General features: G+C 35.8%; 1 protein-coding gene across 2 annotated transcripts in view; it reads left to right on the top strand.

Annotated features, from left to right (window-relative positions):
• The window catches only part of PTPRD (protein tyrosine phosphatase receptor type D), a 384,170-nt gene that overhangs the window by 352,338 nt on the left and 9,384 nt on the right, over window positions 1–22,448 (top strand). For both annotated transcript variants that reach the window (XM_074812018.1, XM_074812017.1), the window contains 5 exons: window positions 13,172–13,457; window positions 13,940–14,118; window positions 15,342–15,468; window positions 16,446–16,571; window positions 21,102–21,256. In XM_074812018.1, the coding sequence (XP_074668119.1) occupies window positions 13,172–13,457; window positions 13,940–14,118; window positions 15,342–15,468; window positions 16,446–16,571; window positions 21,102–21,256 (873 nt within the window). The remainder of the gene's footprint in view (window positions 1–13,171; window positions 13,458–13,939; window positions 14,119–15,341; window positions 15,469–16,445; window positions 16,572–21,101; window positions 21,257–22,448) is intronic.

The following is a 22,448-nucleotide window of genomic DNA, read 5'->3' as shown; positions in this document are numbered from 1 at the left end:
TCTGCATTGGTGAGGCTGTAATATGTGGTCTAATGATAGTGGGGAAAATACATGTTTTTGTTTGAAGTTGGATTAGTGCAGGAAAACAGGTGCTAATCAGATCACAGTAAAATAGCACCAGAGGGTGTTTGGAGCTTTATGCCCTCTGTTTTCAAAACATCACACAAACTTTAGTAGTTGGTTCAGTAACAATACATAAAAGCTTAACATGTAAGTGCAATCCCATATGTTTGAATCTGTTTTTAATACCAGCACCAAGGGGCTTAAATTTAAGATACTTCATAAAGTTCAAGTTAATTTTGAAAAAATACAGAAGATAATATGATCTTGTATTTCTTAAAGTAGAATACTTACCTAATTTTTGTTCAATGTTTCAGAATAAAACATAAAATCAAAAAAAAAATATCTAAGACAATGATTTTCCAGCGGATTGTTTTACTTCACCTCTGTATCTTTTGAACCTCCTTACAGCTTTTGCCACATGCGTCACAAATGCTGATTTTCTAATCCTGGCAGTGAGTAGGCTGCAGATGATTGCCTATCCTTTTTCATGGTGGGGGGAAAAAAAATACCCCCAGCACATATTCAGAAATCTCTCAAAGAAGATTGAAAAATACTAAAAGGTTCCTCATCCCTTCCCTCTCCCTGCCCTGAGAACAACTCAGGATCTTTCCTAACTTCCCTGTACAGCTGAAAGCTCTGGAGAGGAAAGATAGTAAATGTATTTTCAGATGACAAGTATTTTAATATCACAGATATTCTAAACTTTCTCTGCTTTACCCATGTCTTTATCTGGCAGCTATTTGGTTGCTACTATATATTAGACTGTGATGAGTATAATCCATATACAAAAACACTGTAACAGTATTTCCTCTCCAGCTGTTAGATGTTGGTCACCATATATCTCATTAAGACAACTTCTTTCTCAAAGTCTTCATTCACAAATAAAAAGCAAAGGGAGAGGGATAAAGCTGTTGTTAGGGTCCTTTCTTAAAACAATGCATAGTTGGTGACCCTGCTTAGGATGTTTAGTTCCTCTTAATATAAAAATACAGCAATGAGTAAATGTCCACATTTTTCATTGTATTCCATTTGTATTGATAGTTTCATTTGTGTTGACTGCAGAGTCAGAGTAACTGACTGAGAGGCATTTCATTTCTACACATGCCTTTCTTCGTGGGAGTTACTTCATTTCTACATGTACACCAAGGCTTGCAGAGTTTGATACCCTGGAGCCTGATCTCTGTTTAAGGAACTGGAACTGGATTCTCTTCAATTAGAAATTTCTGGATGGTTATTCTGTCTTCATTTAGTTGTTAGAATTGTAGAATCTGTCGGAAGATGATAAAGAGTCTAGGAGAAAGGTTGATAAATGCTAGCTGGCAGTAAAAAAGACTGATGTCCCACCAGCACACTGATTTAGGGGTCATTGGTATAGCAAGATACTACTTGATAATCACTTGTGTAATGAATGTCATCACAGAGGGGCAGGAGTTTGGACTTGCATTCATATTCTCACCATAAAAACTTTCAAGGTGTTGAAAATTTAGATTCCAAAAGCTTCACATCTGAAGACCCTGGCTGGTTTAGGGTGAGCATACAAGAGTTTTAACCTGATTACTGTGCTATGCTCATTAAATGATACAGACAAAAAGTAGAGTCTCCATCTGTATGCTGATCGAACCAATGATGGATGGGTAATGCTGGATGTTTTTTTTAAATTTTGAATTTGAGTGTCATTAGCTAGGATCATCTTGATTGCAAATATGCCAGTTACCTTCCCCAACTAATCACTCTTTAACTTAAGGGCAGTCTGAATCTTAGTAGCTCAGGTCTCTAATTGTTTCCTTAAATTTAGATGCTCACATATGAAAATCTGGAAGTATGAACATGACAAGGATTACCATACAGTAGTTAGTGTGACAGTGTGCAGGGTCCTTAAAGGTTGGCTACGGTACCTTGATATTTTTAATTTTGAATAGGAAAATACTATGCTACATTATCTAGAAATCCTCCATGAGATGTCAAACACCAGCAAACTGATGCTGACCCACTTTCAAGTTTTGACTTGTTAGAAACCAGTCCTTCACAGCAAACCAACCTTTTCTAAAACCTGAACCGAAGCTGCTGTATGTACAGTATGTGCTTCCATTGTTTATAAGCATAAAAACTCAGTAAGTATCACTGGAACCATTATTAAAATTCAAAAGCATACAAATAACAAATAATAGCAGTGTTTCTTCATGTAGGTTCAAATAATGGAAAATACCTGCTTGTGGTCTTGTGATTAAATCAGTCCTATGTGTATAAAGCCATCTTTGGCTGGCATTTAGCCTCTGGTTCAGGGGATTATACCCCCACTGCTGTGACTCAGGTCTGGATTATCTTTTGAAATTCTAACAAGCTGCTATGACTGCATAAGGTAAGATTCTGTTTCTGTTAGAAGTCAGAAATCTGTAAAGGAACGTAGTGAATGCTATTAGTAGAATAAATCAGTGGTCTGTCTAGGCCAGTATCCTGTCTCTGACAATGCCAAATGTCAAAACTTTCAGGGGAAAGTATAAAACTCCAATGTCAACAATATTTCAGTAAAGTTTCCTCCCCAGCAGCCAGCAGTGACTAGTTCAGCCCTACTTCATGAAGACTTAAATTCTTTTCCCCCATTATTCCTTTAGCTACCTAGAGAAAATGGTGGATGCTTTACTGTTCATATTCATGATTCTACGCTTTTAAAGAACAAAACCAGACAGTCTTATCTTTGGCATTTTTCCTTGTCAAGTATTATTCTCTGACAAGTAGTTTCACACATCATATTAGAAGATACCTATTTAGTGTTATTTTAAACATGTATCTCTTCATTTCACTAAATGTATTTGGCTAAAGGGAGAAAAAAGAATGTTCTTTAATGCTGGTTCTTGTTTTACATGTCTACAACGTTTGCTTGCGTTCATCCATCGTAGCAAACTAGCACAGCAAAATACCTTACCGCTTCAGTACTTGTAATATGAAGGGAGATGGCAAGGAATCCTCACATCACTAGTCTTTTTGATGGTTGACTCTGGTCCCTTGTTTGTGACGTACCCCTTTTCTGTAGCCCTAATAACAGTAATTTTTTTTTTTTTTTTACTAAGAAGTTAAGGCAGCAAAAGTAGTTCCAAAATTATTCCACGTTTCTTGCTAAGTTGTCCAGTGGAGGTACGGAGGCCTGGCTTGGATTCAGCCACAAATGGTTTCAGTTGAGCATGTCTTCTGGAGTCTGATGACTTTTCACTCAGTGAAATAACCTGCCCCTTATTAAAATGTAATAATTTTCAGTAAGATGTTTTTAACAGAAGCAATGCCTTTTCCATGTGTTATCTCAAATTACAAAGATGTTGGTGCTGATAATTATTTCCATATATATATTATCATGTCCTACAAGGCCTGTAATTTCCTTTGACCTAAGCTGTAGTTTGATACATTATTTGATCAGCACTCTTAGTGAGTCATTTTATCCATATGTATTTAGTTAATTGGTTATTTTTCTCCCCGCCCATGTTTATATATAATATACTCTACAAAGGAAAAGGAAATCTGACTGCTTGCAGCTGAGTCTAGTAAAAGAGCAATTAGGTTCTATCAGATCCAGCAGCTGTCTGTAATGAATTCTGAATTAAAATTATGAGTGAAGAAAAGAATCCAGCCATCTGCAAGAAATGTGAAAATATTTTTATAACCCAATAGCTGAATTCTGGAAAGGAGTATCTCTGAGATTTCCCAGCTGTACCTACAGTAAACTCCAGAATATCCATGGACACACAGTATACAGTAACACATTGCATCAACTTGGCTACCCGAGCATGTTTGGATAACTTCGAACAGGCTATATTTTTATCTAAAGTAATCAGCATGAAAGCCTCTTTAAATCATGTCCCTGTATCTCTAGAAGTAAAACTCAGTTTTAAAAATAGTCCTGTTATCTTCTCATGGAGGCTTTCCAATCAGTATTCTGCCCTGAATATTAATCTTTCTTCGTTTTTCATACTTTTATAGACTTACTTCAGGGTCTCATCACTTATTATCAGATTTTGTCAATGACTGCTGTTCCAAGTGAATTCTACATTGTGGTGTCTATTTTGTGTTTGTCACCTGAATTTTAAAAGTAGTTTTGAATTGTTTAAAAGTTATCATATACTATGCAAGCTCATTTTATGACTACTTTAAAACTTTTACACCAAAACCCCCATGATTTTCATTATAACTTGTCCACAGTATTTGCTCATGAAGTTCACAATTCTGAAAAAAAGAGAGAGATTAGCATCCAACCTCTAAATTGTCATTAAGAAATGTGAAATTCTTAGTGGCATTAACCTCTCACCACCTGATTTTCTACTATGTTACAGAGAATTCACGCTGGTGTAAAAACTGCTGAGGTTAAAGAAAAGAAACATTAGAAATAGTACCAGTAACCAAGCTCTTCAGCTGTCAGTGAAATATTGTCTGGGATATTGAAAAGGGTGTTTATTCTTTTCACCACTTGGTCTAAGAAAACAGAGGCCTATCAAGAGCCTTGATATGAGCTGATCAGAGAAACCTCATAGCTTTTTCTTCTCTATTTTCTGCTGTGTAACATCTCACTTCATTATTACCGTATTGAAATCATTTCAGTTTAAACCAAATCTAAGGTGTCAAGATCCCATTTGTCTTATCCTCTGAATGTAGCCTCTAGGTATATCAGTTCTCCATGGAAAAAGAAGGGACACCTTGAGATGGAGATCCAAAACCAGTAGGTGTATTACTAAAGTCCCATGAGCTTCAAGCTTGAGGACTAATTTCTGGTTATTTCCAAGTTTTCAAAATAGGAAAAAAAAAGATAAAAAAGGAGTCCAGTTCATTTAGGGCTTTGAAGTGTGATTGGTACTGGAAAAGAGGCCAACACGGACTGAGGACACCTAGTACTATGTCTTCTTTCTTGCTTTGTACTTACCAGATGAAATACTGTGTCCAGATGAGAATCTGGAACTTCATCACTGTTCTGTCAGTCTAAAACCCAAGCATAACAAATGGCAAATTATAGTGTTCTGACTTTAAAAACAGGGATCCAGAGGGCAGAAGGTGTTATGAAAAAGAAACAGTTGTTGACCACAATAGGTATACAAACACCTAGAATCAGGAAGGAGTCCAGAAGGACTCCTAAATGAGGAAGCACCTTAGTGTTCAGCAAGTACTTTCAAGGTCATCCTGTTATCCAATATGGCAGAACACATTTCTTCTCACCTCCTCTTAATTCATTTTCAGATAGCATCAGTTCACCTTCCTATTTCCCACAAGTAGAGTACAGGTAGCTCTTGTACATGTTACACATGAAAATGTAATCAAAGCACAGAAATATGCAAAAGTACAAAACAACTCCTCAAAACATTCCACCCTGAGATCGCAAACCAGGTTGAAATGCAAATAAAGTAGTTGTTAGCAGCAAGCAGCATAATTTCTGCTCATTGACTTCTTTACTGTGCTGTAATCTTCACTTTTATTTATTGATGATAGGATCACAGTGTACTTCCTCTCATAAATTACCCAGAAGTATCATTTTCTGTATATACTACAGCTGTTCATGCATGGATCTGTCTTTAATTGAAGGTAACAAGTCACAGTAAGATGTGTTTTTAAAATTAACCTCAAAATACATTGTTTTTCTAAACTCTATTTCACTAAACTCTATTTCAGTAAATTTTAGATCTTTCTTTATTAGAATGCATAATGACAAGAATGCTTTGTGAATGCATTGTACAGTACAAAGACTGTAAAATACTCACTGAAAATCAACAAATCTCACAGAGGAGACATGTTTAAAATAGTCTTTGATGCTAAATACAGAATGCAGTACACTGAATATATAAGATTGTATTTACAGAAGAAAATGAGGAGGATATCTGAGAACTGGATTAATTCTGAAATTAAAAATTCATAGTAAATCCTTGTGCCAGATAAAAAAGTACAGAGAAAATACAGTTTATTCTAATCTCTTTATATATCTAAGTAACTGAAGAAATCAGGTGATATAGTGATTTATAGCAAGGTGCATATATGAAAATCCTCTATGAAAAGCAGGATTATGACACGTATTGCTATATAAAATCAACAATCAACTCTGAAGGGAAACCGAGATAAGAAAAATAAGTGGTATGAAATAGGGTCAATGAACTTTTCAGATGTCATATTGTGTAATTTCTGCTATATTCCATCTCACAAGAAGAACAATAAGAGATCTTTTTTTCACCTACAATTCATGATTTCAGGAAAGAAGCAGGCAGAAGTACTCTGTGATATTCTGTCCCTTTTAAGGAAAGAAAAGCACGGATCAGAAATAGTGCTGTCCCTTTTCAATGACATAGTTCTGAAAAGTATTAGGTACCCAAAGGCAGAAGTGTTGATTGAACGGAACAGGTCTAGATGATCTGATTAGCAGATGAGGGGGTGGAATGCTTGTGCTTTCTTTAAGTATGTGGGACCATGAGACCAAATTTAGACAGCATGTTTAAGCTTTTCTCTGAGGACATGTCTGGAATATTATTCTCTTAGAGTGCCTATCCAAATTCCAGCAAAGTCTTAATAAAAGGATTTCTGTAGGAGAAGCTGTGTCTGTAATTTGTTGGTTAATAATCCTTAATGGATCCTTTCCTTTGTGAATTTATTTTGGAATCCATGGTATTCTGTAACAATGAGTTTCACAATTTAATTATGTACTACATGAAAAACTACTTCCTGTTTGTTTTAAATTCTCTGTCTCATCATTCCATTTCATGGACCTATTTCTTGTGTTACGTGCAAAAAATTAACAGTCATTTCCTTTTCACCTCCTCCACATAATGCATGGGTTTATGCCATTCTTTCATATCTTTCTTTCTCTTCAGTCTTCTCTGCTCCAAACTGAGTTCTCTAGTTTGATTAACCTCGCCTTCATACGCTGTCATCCTCTTTTATATGTTTCTTCAACCTTTTGATTTCTCTACCATTCTTGAGATGGGCCACACTGCTTGTCCTGGAGCCAAATGCAGGGACCACCCTTTGGCATGCAAAATGGCCTCAGAATGGCATTCAACGGAAAATTTACAGAATTCTTCAGTAAGCAGTGGATTCACAGGGTGGTGAATGAATGAATGAGTGTGAGTGAATAAAGATGTCACACAATATCCTTCCAATTAGTTCTTAAAAACCTCCTAAATGTAACTGCAGTACAAAAATTTAACTTCAGGTAAATTTGCTGTCACATTTTAAAAGCATGCTCAGAAGTTACCTGTGGTTGTAGTATTTGTGGTTTCAGATGTTATTTTCCTTCACTTCATTACTTTAATGAACTACTTGAATATCTTTTACTTTCGTAGAGCAACGTGGTACATATTCCTCCACTGCTAACACATAAATTATTCCTAATACTTGTGAGCTATCAGTTAGTGGAGTTGCTCTTTACATTATGCACTTCCATAGCTACATTCCTGTATTGCTTTGAACCTGTGTAGGAGTCCTTCTGCATTTATCTGGCTCATGACAGACTGGATTTAAATTCTGGTGAGAGGTTTTGAACTGCTGTAAGGGAAAGTCCTTGTTAGAAGTGTCTCTTAAAACATTTTTGTTTTGTTTTGTTGACCATTACTAATGCTACAATTTTATCATGCATGGAAAACTCTGCTTTTAAAATTATTTTAGTAAACAGTTATTCCCTGCACATGGGATTTGTTAGAGAAATTTCTTGGGGTTTTGATTCTGTATGTTTTAATATTTGAGAGTTTGTTTGTGTTCATGATGCAATCTGGTAAAACAGCTTTTTATGCTTGATCTCTCCAGAGCGGAACTCACAATCAGATGAACAGATTTACTTCCTGAACATTATTACACTTGTGTGATCACATATTACAAAAAATTGGGCTTAAATCTGGGGCAGCTATATTTGAAGAATTAACGGTAATGGTAGAATTCTGGGAATGTACAGGCTGAAAGGAAAATCTTCGTAAAGTTCAGTAAAGGAAGAAAGATCTAAGGCTGACTTTTGATTTGTGAGCCTCCTATGCTTTTTCCAGATATGAAAACTCTGGGGAGCTCTAGACTGAGTGTAATGGTTTAGCCCCTGCCAGGGTCTGAAACCACGTGGCCGCTGTCCCTCCCCCACAAAGGGAGTGAAATACAAAGCCCCGATCTGAGATAAGGACAGGTTTAATACAGCAGTGCAATAGCAACACAACAAACAACAACAATAACACTAAGAATAATTGTAATAACAATGAACAGGGCAAAATATCTACCAATATAGCAGTGAGAGAAAACCCGGCTGCGCCAATCCCACGCGATCACCGATTCTTCCCGCGCTCTGGCGCCTGGACGTGACATCAGCATGGCATATGAATAACCCGGCTAGAGCTTCCTCCCCCACTGCTGGGGAAACTTAACCCTATCCTGGTTAAACCAGGACACTGAGCTTTATCTACTTGTAGTGAAATCTTCTCCTGTTTTCTGATTTTCTTCTTCCCTTGTTCGTTTTAAGAAGCTTTATGACTTCAATGACAAATATGGTTGCTTTCCTGCATAGCATAGACGTGAAGAAACTGCAATAGCTAAAGTCTTTTGTTTGGTGAAACATCACACCTAAAAATGTGTCATATACCGTACTTGATTGCTGGTGTCTGGCCATAACCACAGTCAGAAGAAAAGAAAGTCATTGGCCACTTGCAGATCAATTCTCAAAGGTCTCATAAGCCAGTACCAGAATTCTTGAAACAGTCCAGTATCTCTTCTAAAATTAAATTTAAATTTACCTCTTTGCACAAGGTCTTTATGCTATTTCAGTCAGATGTATCCCTTCAAAAGGATATTCAATGTTTTCATAACGACTTTTTGCTGCTTATTGGACAGAGGGGTGATTTTCAACTGTGTTCTAATTTCCTAACAGTAAAAGGAGAAAATAATCTAAATATTGCCCTTGTCAGAACTACTACAGAATTTCTGTGGGATTGCAATCTAATTAATCATATGAAGTTCCTCAGTAAAACTCAGGCATTTTTATATGTTTCCCATACCATGAGCAATTTTACGTACTTTCAGTTCATAATGCAAGCTTCATTCAATCTGAAACTGTAATGTTCAATAAAATTTCCCTTGATATGAGTCAAAAATGTCCTAAATGATTTTTGCTCTATATTTTACTGTCTTTGCTACCAATTAAATGATCTGTGAATACTGGCAATTACACTGCCTTCCTTTGCCAAATCACTGAAGTATCAAGTAAAGGGTCATCTTTTAAACAGCTACAAATTAATCACAAAAGCCAACCTTTATCACATCCATACAGTGATTTTAATGTGGAATGGCCCCCTTATGCCTCTTAATTTTTCTTTTTGTGAATTGCAGCTATATTGCATCACAGGACATTAAACAAGTTTCAGCTCATGGGACTGTTTTTTCGAAATTGAAAACAAATGTTATAATAGGATAAATGATAATATTTGAAGCAATAACAGTTTCCTAGTAGGCATGCCTATTTAATAGACTGCTTAGGTTTTCAGTTGGTAAACGTAATAGTATCTTTCACTAGCTGAAATGGTAGAATTTTTTTTTTTTTAATTCTAACTTTGATAGTAACACCGAAATACACAAACCAAAAGGGCAAGAACGTCAGTAACAAGTGTAGAATTAATTTGTGAAATTATTCTCATTAGCTGAATTATCATTGTTAGCAGAAAGTAAATAGGAATTTTTTTTTGATGTTCGAGTGGCGTATTAATGAGGATTCAAACTGCATGGCTTCCCAGCAGTGTATTGTTACCATGTTAAAATTCTGTTACCATGTTAAAAGAAGAGAAGGAGAAACAGGAGATAGAGTAGTTTCTTGCTCTTGTATAGGAAGCTATTGGAGTTTGGAATTAGAAGCCATGTGAGGGCAAAGAGGAAGGAAGTTAAAATATTTATAGTATTGTTTCCACTTTTAGCTGGAAACTGAAAAGGGTAGTCTGGCGGACACACTGTTCATTTATAATTGGCAGAGTTGGAATGTCCTCAACACCTTATCTTGCTGAATAAAATGATCTGGAGAGGGGTGTATCATGAGCCCAGTGGAGTCAAATGCCTCAATAAATAGTGTGTCAGCCCCTTCATCCTTATGATGAAAACATTGGTGCATAGTGATGTGTTTTGATCTGGTGTCATGATCTTCACAGTCTCTGCATAAACCTGTAAACTAGCAAATATATTCTGTGGTACAATATGCTAATAACTATTCCTCTTTGAGTTTGCTCATGGGAAGAATAAATATATAAATGATAATACAAGATGTGAAGAGAAGAAATGAAAACTGCTCATTCCAGCTGAAAGTGCAAACTTTTAACTGGGCTGCAATTTTATGGTTATGGTCTTTAGGTAACAGTGAGCCTTTTAATGTTTGATCTGAAAAATGACATATCCAGTTATAAACATGGTGCTGGAACATTAATTCATTAATACATGATAGGAAGGAGAACCATATTCTAAAATACTGAGAACATCTGCACTGTCAAACCTTCTTATTTCTCACTTGGCCAGCACTTATTAGACTGGTAAAAACTGAATGCGAATACGTATCATGTAAGGAATGGTTTAAAACTCTATATAAACCAATCTGACATACAAATGTATGCTATTTATGGTGATTTCTTTGCAATTTAAAAAAAAAAAAAAGCAATAGTGAGACAATTTTTTGAGGTTTTCTCCATTATTATTATCAACATTAAGGTCACAAAGGTTTCTTGGAATAGAGAGCTTTTATTATACAAGGTAAGTGAACTCCCATTTAGCTAGAATAGCCATCATTTCAGTCACCTGTATATTTTCTTTCTCTACAACTCCCATTGGTCAATATCATTGATTGGTAAATTTTCTTAAGATCAGAATATTGATTAATTCTTGTCAGAGTGGCATCTAAGAAAGTTGAGATTGATGCATTTGGTCTGTTAGCAGAAATCCTCAGCTCTTTTAAGGGGATCTGCTTTTGGGAAGAGTAACTGATGACAAGCATACTTAACAATATGCAAATATGGAATCTTAGAAATAAAACTTACCTCATGTGAGATTAAAACATCTTTCTACTCTGTACTTCTTTCTGATTTGGTTGTTGGTAAAGGCAGTTTGCTCATAACTGGCAAAGATTCTTAAAGGGTCATGCAAGAAATAAAAGTTTACCCTTAATTATCAATTTCAGGATGGGCTTATATTTAATATCTCATGAAAATATAGGAACTGTGAGAAGATCTTGGGTTTTATATAATTGTCCTCTAGAAGCTGTGTTGTAATTATTTTTATTTCTTTCTCTTTCAAAAAAAATGGCAGTTTGCAGTGTTCTAAAATATCCTTAACTTAGATATCTTAGATGTCAATATCTTGAGGGTTTATAAACCGTTGCTTATTATACTACACACCGCATTTTATGTCACTAACTGAAAACAGTTAAGCATTCAGGTCAGAAACTATCATTCATTGTCATGACAGATGACAATGACACACATGATGTGATCCCAGGTATAAAAATGATATACAAAACCCATTATAATTTACAATGTGCTTTATATAGCTACATGTACACAGATAGTTGAAACAAAATTTTGTAAAGTTCAGTAATATACATGGCTGCAAAAAGACAGTCATCCATCTGAAGATTTGATTCAATACAGCTGGTGTCCAAACATCTTCATAAAAAATTCCTATAGAGTTTTAGGAAATACGGCTCCATTTAGCACACAAGTTGCATATTCAGACCTTCAGTATATTTTCTGGTCTTGTGTACTCTGTAGTCTTTTTCATATTCCTTCTACATCATTCCTGTTCAGTTGTGCCAAATGTGTAATAAAGGATCATGTATGACTAATAGTAATCACATCAAGGTGAGAACTGTGTCTTTTTCCTCTCCTGGTTGAATCACATTATCCTCACTAGTTATTAAAGGTAGCCCATGCATGTAACAGACAACACCTTTATGTCGGGTTGGGAATGACTGAAAATCCTTGAAAGTCTGGCAAATTTGGCAGCAGGTATCATAAAAATAAACTCCTGTTAAGTAGGTCTATTACTGAGACAGGTTTAATTCTCTTAGATCCAACTGAATATTTCATGCTCAAGGTTTATACCTGTGCCAAGCTCCCAGTAGCTGACCCATGTCTTCTTCTACCCTTAAGTCCCACCCAATTGGGGAAAACAACTTCTTAGTTCAGAGTTGTTCCTGAGGAATCCCTTACTGTGCAGAGAGCTAAGTAGTAGTTTCTGTGGCCTCAAGAGGATTGATGAGACTTAACTTCAGCTCCTGCCTAAAACCAACAACTGACTTAACTCAGAACCTGTGAGGAAGCACAAACTTTGCCTCTGCCTGAAAAATATTACTCACCAACTCTGGACATTAATTCAACGCTGTGATTTCAAGCTTTGTCTTTAAGCATATTTTAGAGCTTTTGTAATCTGTCCTTTGAAATAATGTGATGATTGAGCATCCTGATCCAGGTTCTGGCCATTCCAGATCTTTCTTACATTTTCCTAGAGATGCAAGACAAACATTGAAGTGGCCAGCTGGGAATTTCTCAGCCTACAGCTAGCACTACATTTCAAAGAATAACAGTATGGCCTGGTTAAGTGAAAGAGCAGGACAGAACAAACTGTGTTAATAGGAGCCCCACTGACAGAGTTGTGAGAGGGATAGAAAGTTTACCTCCACAGCACGACAGAAATATGTAAGACTCACTTTCTGTAACATTACTGTTTGCCAGTAAATTCACCTCTGTAAACAGAATAGCAGCAACAGCATGTTTAATGAGTTAGAAATCATGCTACAGATAAAGCTTGAATTCTTAGAGTATTCATCATCTCCAGTAATTTCCATTTATGAGAACATATATTTCTAGAACATGTTGCAATGGGGTTTATTTCTATTATTGTCAAGCCTGAAACTGCAAGATGCGAAGATCTCATATAAAAGCATTCCATGTTCTCAATTGCTTGTAATGGGTGTTAAAGGAGTTTACTTATTTCAAGGCACCATCTTTCATAACAGCTGATGTTCATATTCAGAACAATGTGCTGTTCAAATCAGTGTTACAAAACTTTAAAACTTGAATGCCGTAAAAGTAAGCATAATGCATGAAATAGTCCTTCATGTTTTCCCTCCTGTGTTCATTTCTTTTAGTGCTGGAGTCGGCAGGACTGGCTGCTTCATTGTGATAGATGCCATGTTAGAGAGAATAAAGCATGAAAAGACTGTAGATATTTATGGCCACGTAACTCTAATGAGAGCACAGAGGAATTACATGGTTCAAACTGAGGACCAGTACATCTTTATCCACGATGCGCTGTTGGAAGCAGTGACATGTGGAAATACCGAAGTGCCAGCCAGAAACCTGTATGCATATATCCAGAAGCTGACACAGATAGAAACAGGCGAGAATGTGACAGGAATGGAACTGGAATTTAAGGTACTCGGATTTTATGTTGCGGGGAACAAAAAACAAATGGTGTAACACAATGCTGCTCTGTCCTCCACCAGTTGTTTCCAGTAATCAAAAGATAAGCCATCGGCAGGCTAAAATTTTAAATTAGGAAGACAATCCCTTGTAACATGTACAATTCTATCCTCAACTGGTGTGCAGGCAAGAACCATTCAGTGAGGGTGGTTTAACCCTGCTGTTCCTTTATTGTTTCAATAGCTTGAAATGTGTGTTTGTGTAATGGTTTAATGTTCAAATTTGTCCATATGCATTAATGGAGCAGACATTAACTCTTATAAGGTGATAAAAGAAGCTTTACAAATACATGGGTAATGCAGTAGAATATGGAAGAGTAAGCATCTAAAATTGAAATTGTTCGTTAACAAATAATGAGCAGAGATCATTAGATCTGATAGTGTCATTTGGTTTTGTTATACCTGGCTTTAATTACTTTAATTTACTTTCAACAGCGTCTTGCTAGCTCTAAGGCTCACACTTCAAGATTCATCAGTGCCAATCTTCCATGTAATAAATTCAAAAATCGCCTTGTCAATATTATGCCATATGAGTCTACAAGGGTATGCTTGCAGCCAATCCGAGGAGTAGAAGGCTCTGATTATATTAATGCCAGTTTCATTGACGGATACAGGTACTAATGTTGATGTGTTCTCATATGGGCTGTTTTAAAAGAAACAAAATTTTTTATGCAATTATATTGAGAATAACAAAATTTAGTATTGAAATTTAGTATTGTTTATTATCTGTGCATGTCATGTTTGGGTGTTTTTTAAAATATTAATAAAAGGTTTAAATTTTCATCCATGCAATACAGGAAAAATCTGTAAAAGACATAGAGCCTTAAATGTTACATTTTTACCTTTAAACAATTGAGAACTCCCAGTATGTTTTACACGCTGAAATTTACTGAGATTTTAAGTACATTCATGATTTGAAACCTATGTTTCTTCACAACTATTATGCTTAGAAAGATAGAAATAACATACAAGGAGATACAGTCTCTGTGTCAAGATGATAACCTATGATCTTGGAACACTGATTAAGACTAGACCTAGCTGCCAAGTGTTTTATGCATAAGCAGTTATGTAGCCTGCCAGCATCTTCATGACACCATGGAGCAATATGCCCTCAGCTGACTTAAACAGCTGATAGAAAAAGGCATAGTGATATTGTTTCCCTAAGGCAGCTTAGGTGTACCTGAGTATCTGTATTGACAGAGATCATTTTCTGAGCCTCTACTCATAATTTGAAAAAAACCTTCATCTCAGATGTCACCCACAAAGGTGTCTCTGTTGATGGAAAGAAGTAAGAATAACATGAACTGGTCATCAGCTTATAAAGCTGCTGATTTTTAACAGCTTGGTGGTAGCTTCCACTAGTAGGATATTAAGGCCTGGAAATGCAGTGCAGTCCATTTCTGAATTTTCTTCCTGCCTCACTTTTGCTGGAGGCATCAGACTGTTGAAAAGGAGTTAATAAAGAAACTGCTTGATGCTATAATTCCTAAACTTAATAGATTGTTAGACAGTTATTTCTACAAAATGAACCACCACAACTAAGTGTTTCTTAAGTGCTTTTTACAGCACACAAAATTGAGCTATTAGAGTTGCATTAAAATTTAAATAATAATGATAAAGACATACATCATAATATTAACAGAGTAATTTCCTTCTCAAAGTTCTAAAAATAAAAAGCCATCATTTGATTAAACAATCATCATAAGCTTCTAATATGCTTATTATTAATAGTATATAAATTTTCCTCTAGATAATGTTCACATATAAACAAAGAATGTGTATCAATTCACTTTTTTAATTAAAATATTTTTCTCAATTTACTTTTTTTTCAACATAGACAACAAAAAGCTTACATAGCTACACAGGGTCCTTTAGCAGAAACAACTGAAGACTTCTGGAGAATGCTCTGGGAGCATAATTCTACAATTGTTGTCATGCTCACTAAGCTACGAGAAATGGGCAGAGTAAGTACTGCTGTAATACTCCTTTACTAATGTGTTTGTTATAATTATTTCTTAATAAAATATCTCATTGTTATGGGAATGTCTAAAGATAAAGGTGAGGAATTAGGTTCCTTCTTTTGAAATATCAGTTGTATTATTGATTACCAGGTGTAAGATTTTCCAATCTGCAAATGTGTTGCAATAGACAAGATAGATATGGCATTTTATTGTGGGACGCACTGAGATTCAGAAACTGAGTTTGCCTGTTGGCATTTCAGAGTATGCAGAGAAAGCATTGCTATCTATTGAAAAACAAAGATTTCTTATTTGGAAACTTTGTTTCTGCAGCATGTGTTTTTGACAATGTTAAAAGAAAGTGTGGTATTTTTGATATCTGAACGTCTTCTGTGTGTTCATAGCTCTAAACTTTAAAGTCTCAGAACCCAGTTTACAGTCCTAAACTTATTCAAGTGCTGCTTTGTGTAATGGAAAGAATGAAGCAATTTACTATCTGGACAGGATTACATCAAGATAAAGCCAGTACGTGATAAGTGAAATCTGAGTCAGGCCTTATATCTGGGGAATAGAGATGATTCAGGACATGGTGGATGCAGAGAGTCCTGATTGAGGCCGGGGGGACTTGCTTCAACAGGGAAGAAAGAAAGCTGAAGGTGGTCTCAAGATCTAAATTCCATTCTGTATTGAAAATTAGGCTAGGGATAGCTCTTGTCACTGATAAATAATAGAACTGAGCAGAAGTATAAACGAGTTCAGATGTACAGCAACAAGAGAGAACCCCTTTGCAATGTAATATTGAAGATCATTTTTTATTCTAGGTATGGAAATTCATGCTCACAGCAAGACAAAACAGCTCATGTTCCTGTCACTAATGGGACTGTCCATAACTATTACACTTATCTGAGTAAAAAAGGTTTCATACCAGTTTATGATAGTGGTCTCAAGTAACAGGAAATATATTTTGCTTGATTATTTTGTAGGAAAAATGCCACCAATACTGGCCTGCAGAGCGCTCAGCCAGATATCAGTATTTTGTGGTAGATCCAATGGCAGAGTACAACATGCCACAGTATATTCTGAGGGAATTCAAGGTTACAGATGCAAGGGTAAGTTAATATAGCAATACACATAAGTTTAAAAGAAAATGTCAATTACTTTCTTTTCCTCTCTTTTTTTTTTTTTTTTTTTTAAATTTTTACTATTATTAGAGAAACCTTAGTGGTGTACTTTCTATAAGCAATAAACAAAAAGTAGATAAAGTTATTATTAAATAAATGGGATCTTTGTGCAAGAACAGTTGACTTCATTCAGATCTCTAACATCTGGGCAGCACAACTTTGTAAAGTTCTGAATAACTATTTGTGCCAAAATACATTAGATAATTTGAGGACCATTTTCCCTTTTTTCCTCATTTCCCCCTTGATCATTTTGGGGAGCAATTTTTGCCATTTACAGCTGTAAACATGTTGTTTTGCACCACCTGCTAGGCTGAGTGAGTATGAAGGTTAATAAATTGAGATTTAAAAACTGCAGAGCAAATAGCATTCATAAGAAAAGCTTGACAAGCTTTGCACATTATAATTTGATTTTTGGCATAGCATATTTTCAGCACTCTTGTGTATCTGCAGAGTACATACATGCAGCTGTGACCCTAGCATCCTCATTTTCGTACTGCATTTCTTATCTGAATTTCTGAGTCCAAAACTGAGCACTGATATGATTAAAGGTATTATATGTATATTATATTAAATGTATATTATATTAAATGTATATTATATTATAAAATATATATTTGGCATTTTTCAGACTTTTGATTTCTAGTACTTTAGTCTGCATGGCAGAAAAAAATTACTGACAATCTCCATTTCTGTAAGTGCTGTAGAATACTATTTGTTCAAGCAAAATAGCAAGATGTACTGTCCAGGAATAACATGAGTGATTAATCAGAGTTGGTGGTCAGCACCCAAACTATTAGACTTTCTCATAGTTAGCTAGATTGCTCCTTTTAATGTTAGCTTCAAGTAAAATTAGGCAGTACTGACAATTTAGGTAGACAGTATTTGTCACTAACCAAATAAGAATGTGAATATTTTAATTTGCCAAGTGACTTATGTGTGTGTGTTTTTGAAAAGAAACTGTAGACACACTGGATCTGATTTGAAATCTATTTGATTTGATTTGAAATCTAAGGATTACATGACTCATCGCTTCTCTACCTATCTGTGCCTAACAAAAGTGGAGAAGAGCAAGCTCCTAACTTCAGTCTTTAACCACACTTTTAAGCATAGAGAGTCAAAGCCAATTTCACTACAACAGTGGTGATAGTTTTCATTAGAACATCTATTAAAAATCTATTTCATCTCAAGCTGGAAGAGGTCTTATGTGACATAGTTCACAAAGCTCAGATTACAAAACAGCAATGATAACAAAAAGCCACAGATGTAGTTGAAGTGTCTGCAAATAGTATATATTTCCAAAAAGTTCTTTCAAGAGTTTATAATGGACTAGGATATTTATGAAAGTCTGTTTACTTATAGCTAGCAAACCAATAAAAAGTCTGAAATAGTTGGGTAAATTTGCCAGTAATAGTTTTATTGGACCTGATATTAATACACCTCTTTTAAAAAGTGCCAAGCATACTTGCACCTTGGAAGTCCTGTTGTGACATTTTACCGTCACATGCCATTGCTTCTCATATTTTAAAAATCTCTTTACCTTGGTGGTCCAAATTTCATTAAACATTTCATTGGCAAGCTCACAAGGCTATCTTAAATTTTCGAGATGTACTGTGAAACTATAGCTCCTTCCAAATTTACTGGAAGTGGTGAGAACTACTTACCAAAATGTACATTATAGTTTTCCTGTGGTTAGGCTTTTATGCCTGTCACACCTGGTAATTGGGACCAGATTGTTGTATTCAGAGAAGAGTAAATGCTGCAGTGGTTGTAACCAGCCTCTCTCCATCTTATCTCCACACCCACCCATAATGTTAGAATATCATCTGTGCTCTGACAGAGCCAAGCCAGCCTGTTATTCCCCAGGGACAAGAAAAGAAGCACACTGCCTTTGTAGGAGTCAGCAGCAAGTGTCTGGTGTGGAACTCCCTGTTATTTCTGAAACTGAGCTGAGAATTGTTGTAAGGTGAAATTGACCTCTGTAACTGTTTCAATCTACTGCTTCCCACTGCTTTATACTCACTTTCTCTGTAAACTCCAGAGGTCAATATGTTGGGGCAGCCTCATTTAAGGCTAAACTATTAGTGACGGCTGTAAGAGAGTATTATAAATTCTACAGCCTCATTAAAAGACAATTGAATATCCCCTGCAAGGAGCAAGAAGAAATCCAAAGAGTCAGCCAATCAGTAGAATGGTACATTGAAAGCCCTCAGCTCCATGTAAGGATCTGAAAGTTCATGTTTTGATAACTGTGAAAACTGTCACAATATTTGAAAGTAAAAATTTTAATAAAATTTGGCATTTGTATTTGGACTGGTGAACATCTCATTAAAAAAATGCACCACTGTTTATAATGCCAGTAGCAGAGGGAACTGTGTAAGAAATTGCAGATTACTTCCCAATATGCTTTAATGCTAGTCTAACATCAGACTAACTAACTTTACTTCTGTGCTCATTAAATAGCATTAAGTAAGAGAAGTTATTGCCATTAAAACTAAATCAGAATGGTTTTCACAGACTGGAACTGGATTATTGAGTTATTATGATCATGAAATACACCAGTACAGTTGATTTAGACACACCTGAAAAACAAATACCATCAAACCTGTTTTCACATAGAAATTTGTGGTCTTTCCAATGACAGCCTAGACTTAAGTAAAGCAGCATTTTTCTTATCTTTCCTACTAAAAAGTTACTGTTATTCTAGAGTAATTCCCATCAGGGTCAGAAATTGCTGAAGAGCTTCCATCTCTTTAACCAACATGTTTCAAGTGAGTCAGACTTAAGGTTTTCTTTCTTTACTTTAGAAGAATGGATGGTTACTTTGGAATGAATCAACCTTTTGTTTTATCTTCTTGATTAATGTCATGTGCCTAAGGCTAGCTGAAGGATGCAATTTCATTATGTCTTCTTGGGGGAAAAGGGGATCATAGAGACCGTTATGAGAGAAGTCTGCATTAACAAAATGCCATTTTGGTAGGAAATACTTAGTTCTTTGTATTGATGCCCACAAGAAATAAAACTGAGTAAATGTTTTCAAACAGATTTTATTTTTTTAAGTGGGCAAAAACATTCCGGAGAAATAGACTCTAAATTGTCGCTGTGCTTTTGTGGGAATATAAGAGAGAAAGTCAAAGAAGTGTATGTGTGTCCTTTCAGAGCAGTGACTGGCACACAGACCCATTTTCTGTTTTCCTTACCCATCTGCGACATGAGAGGCAAAAACCCATAGTACTAAAAGAAACATAAAAGCAAACTATTGGTTTTTCCTTTGGTTATTTTTAAAATTAATTATGTTTCATTTCAAAGGTCTGTAGTGCTTGTGGTAGAGGAAAACAAAATTATTGTTCTTGCCTCCAGCATAACTTGTTGCTTCTTGAGGGGGATCTCCTATGATCATTTCAATTTTCCATGAGTTTCACTTAGTAGAATACCATTTTAAACATATGGTAGGGTGGGTGCTCAGGAAATATGTCCAGAGGCATAGTTCACATCAGTAGCTCATGTGCCCATGCTTTATGCCCATGCTTTTAAACATTCCAGCTGTGCAGATTGACAGTGTCAAAATTATCAAGAACAATGTTTGAAAATGCAGAACAAATTTACTTTGTCCATTTGTATTGTATTTTTTCTATTTATGTGTCCTGACCATTTACAGATGAAATAGGCATACAGCAGAAGTTGGTGTTTATTACTTCCAGTGGTTTCATTATAAAAATAACAATGCTGCAGTATTCTGCAGTTTCAAACAATCCTCTTAGTATGCCCAACGAAAGGGAATGAACAGCTTCAGCTGACTTGTTTTGAGAAGAAAGCCCTTCTTGATTTTTGACTGAGTTAAAGCTGTTAGTGAATGAAACTACCATGATTGGAGGGAAGTTTATGGATTGTTAAACAACTGGCTTGTCTTGACCCATCTTCTTCCAGGCAAATGCCCACCTCATAGAAAGCACCATACTATTAAAAATATCATCTGCAAAGAGGGGAACGACTAAACAAGTCTTATCAGTGAAGATATTCCTGCCATGCAGAAGATGAGCATATCTAGGAAATGTAGAGTCATTTTGGATGGCCTTATTTTACCTGTTCTATATTTAAAGGAATTTGCAGTCCACAGGATTCAAAACATAACTTACCAAAAAAAATCATATAACCTGGTGAGATTGTTATGACTTTAGCCTTAGACACGCTTTTTACACAGACATAATGTCAGACAGCAATCCTATCCAGTGCAGAAGCCAACCTATTCAATGTTGTTAATGAAACTGCACTTCTGGGCCAATGTGTCCAAAAGCACCAGCCAGTACTGCAATTGACAGAGTCTTCATAAACGTGATTTTAGCCATTACCCACCACCTCTCAATGCCCTTGTTTTGTGATTGTCTTTCTGTTTGTTGGTTGATTGACTTCCAGCTACTGGAACATGCTTTTGGGATACATTATTTGTCTCTTTTGTTAAAGGATGGCCAGTCCCGGACAGTGAGGCAGTTCCAGTTCACTGACTGGCCAGAACAAGGAGTGCCAAAGTCGGGAGAAGGATTTATTGACTTCATAGGCCAAGTGCATAAAACAAAAGAGCAGTTCGGTCAGGATGGACCAATTTCTGTTCATTGCAGGTAAGTAAACAAAGCCTCAAAAAAACTCATATGCAGATTTGTTGTTTTTCTAAAGTTGATTGCTGATTGCAGTGATAGTAGGTGAATTATCAAAATGTAATCAAATAGAAGATCTAAAAAGGAACGCATAGTACTGTTTCATGAAACGTGAACTGTTCTGTGATATCCAATTTACACAGAAGAGGTTCTTCTGAAATATGTGGAAGCACGTCATTTTTTTCTTCACTTAAAATGTCTCTAATGCAGGGTAAAAACAACCTGGTCAATGCTACACATGGAAAGCAGTAGGAAAAGCCTTATCACAGACTGCTATATCTGATAATTTTTTTTCACTGCTAATTAAAAGTAAAGCTGTTATATTGGTGGGAATTACTAGCTGTAAACAAGCTAGTTACACCTCAGTAGCACATTAGTAGCACTCAGGATGAGACAAATAAAAATGTGAGCTATCTTAAGAAAGGGAATGGAATAGAAAGCCATGTTTAGAAACCTTGCCTGTCAAAAAATCATTGAGGTTTGGGTTTGTGAGTTCTAACTTCAGAAGGTAATGCCCATTTTTTGATATGATGGCTTCCCTCAATTCCTTTACAATTGATACACAGATGAAATCAGCTTGCAGGATGGATAGGAATAATCCAGGGTGGGTTTTTTTAATATTCTTCTATTTTTTTTTATTTTGTCTACAGTATTCTACTGTCTATAGCAGATGCCCCAAAATAGTATGTTTCTCTTATAGCTCTTATTTAATAAATGGATTTCTATAAATTCCTTTAGGATTTTAGATACTCATTTTTGCAACATTAAATTATTTTTCAGTAGATGAAATGTTATTTATATAACAGAGATGCATAATACTGATACAGGTTCCAAGTCCTTCCTGCAAGCCAAGTAATGCCCCAATACTAGCATGAAAACAAAATTAACAAGTTTACTAGAGAGTATGAATGTAAGAGGGAGAGAGAGTCTTGTCCTTCCAAAGCCGGGAGCAACCAGTAGTTGTTAAAACACCAGTGTGTTTTAACAGAGTTCCTTATGCTCCCCTAATCTGGAAGACTGACATAGTAAATGCATTGGACTGTTTGAATCCTGCTTTTTTTTGTGTGCCTAAAAATTTTTATGGTCTGCTAAGAACAGCATTGCAGAGCAGTGTTTGAGATTAATTTGGCAAGGGAAAATGAAGGACAACCATGAT

Source organism: Strix aluco, chromosome Z, assembly GCF_031877795.1.
Source record: "Strix aluco isolate bStrAlu1 chromosome Z, bStrAlu1.hap1, whole genome shotgun sequence".
NCBI classification, from domain to species: Eukaryota; Metazoa; Chordata; class Aves; order Strigiformes; family Strigidae; genus Strix; species Strix aluco.
The sequence above is the reverse complement of the archived record's forward strand: the minus strand, read 5'-3'. Positions and strand labels throughout refer to the sequence as shown.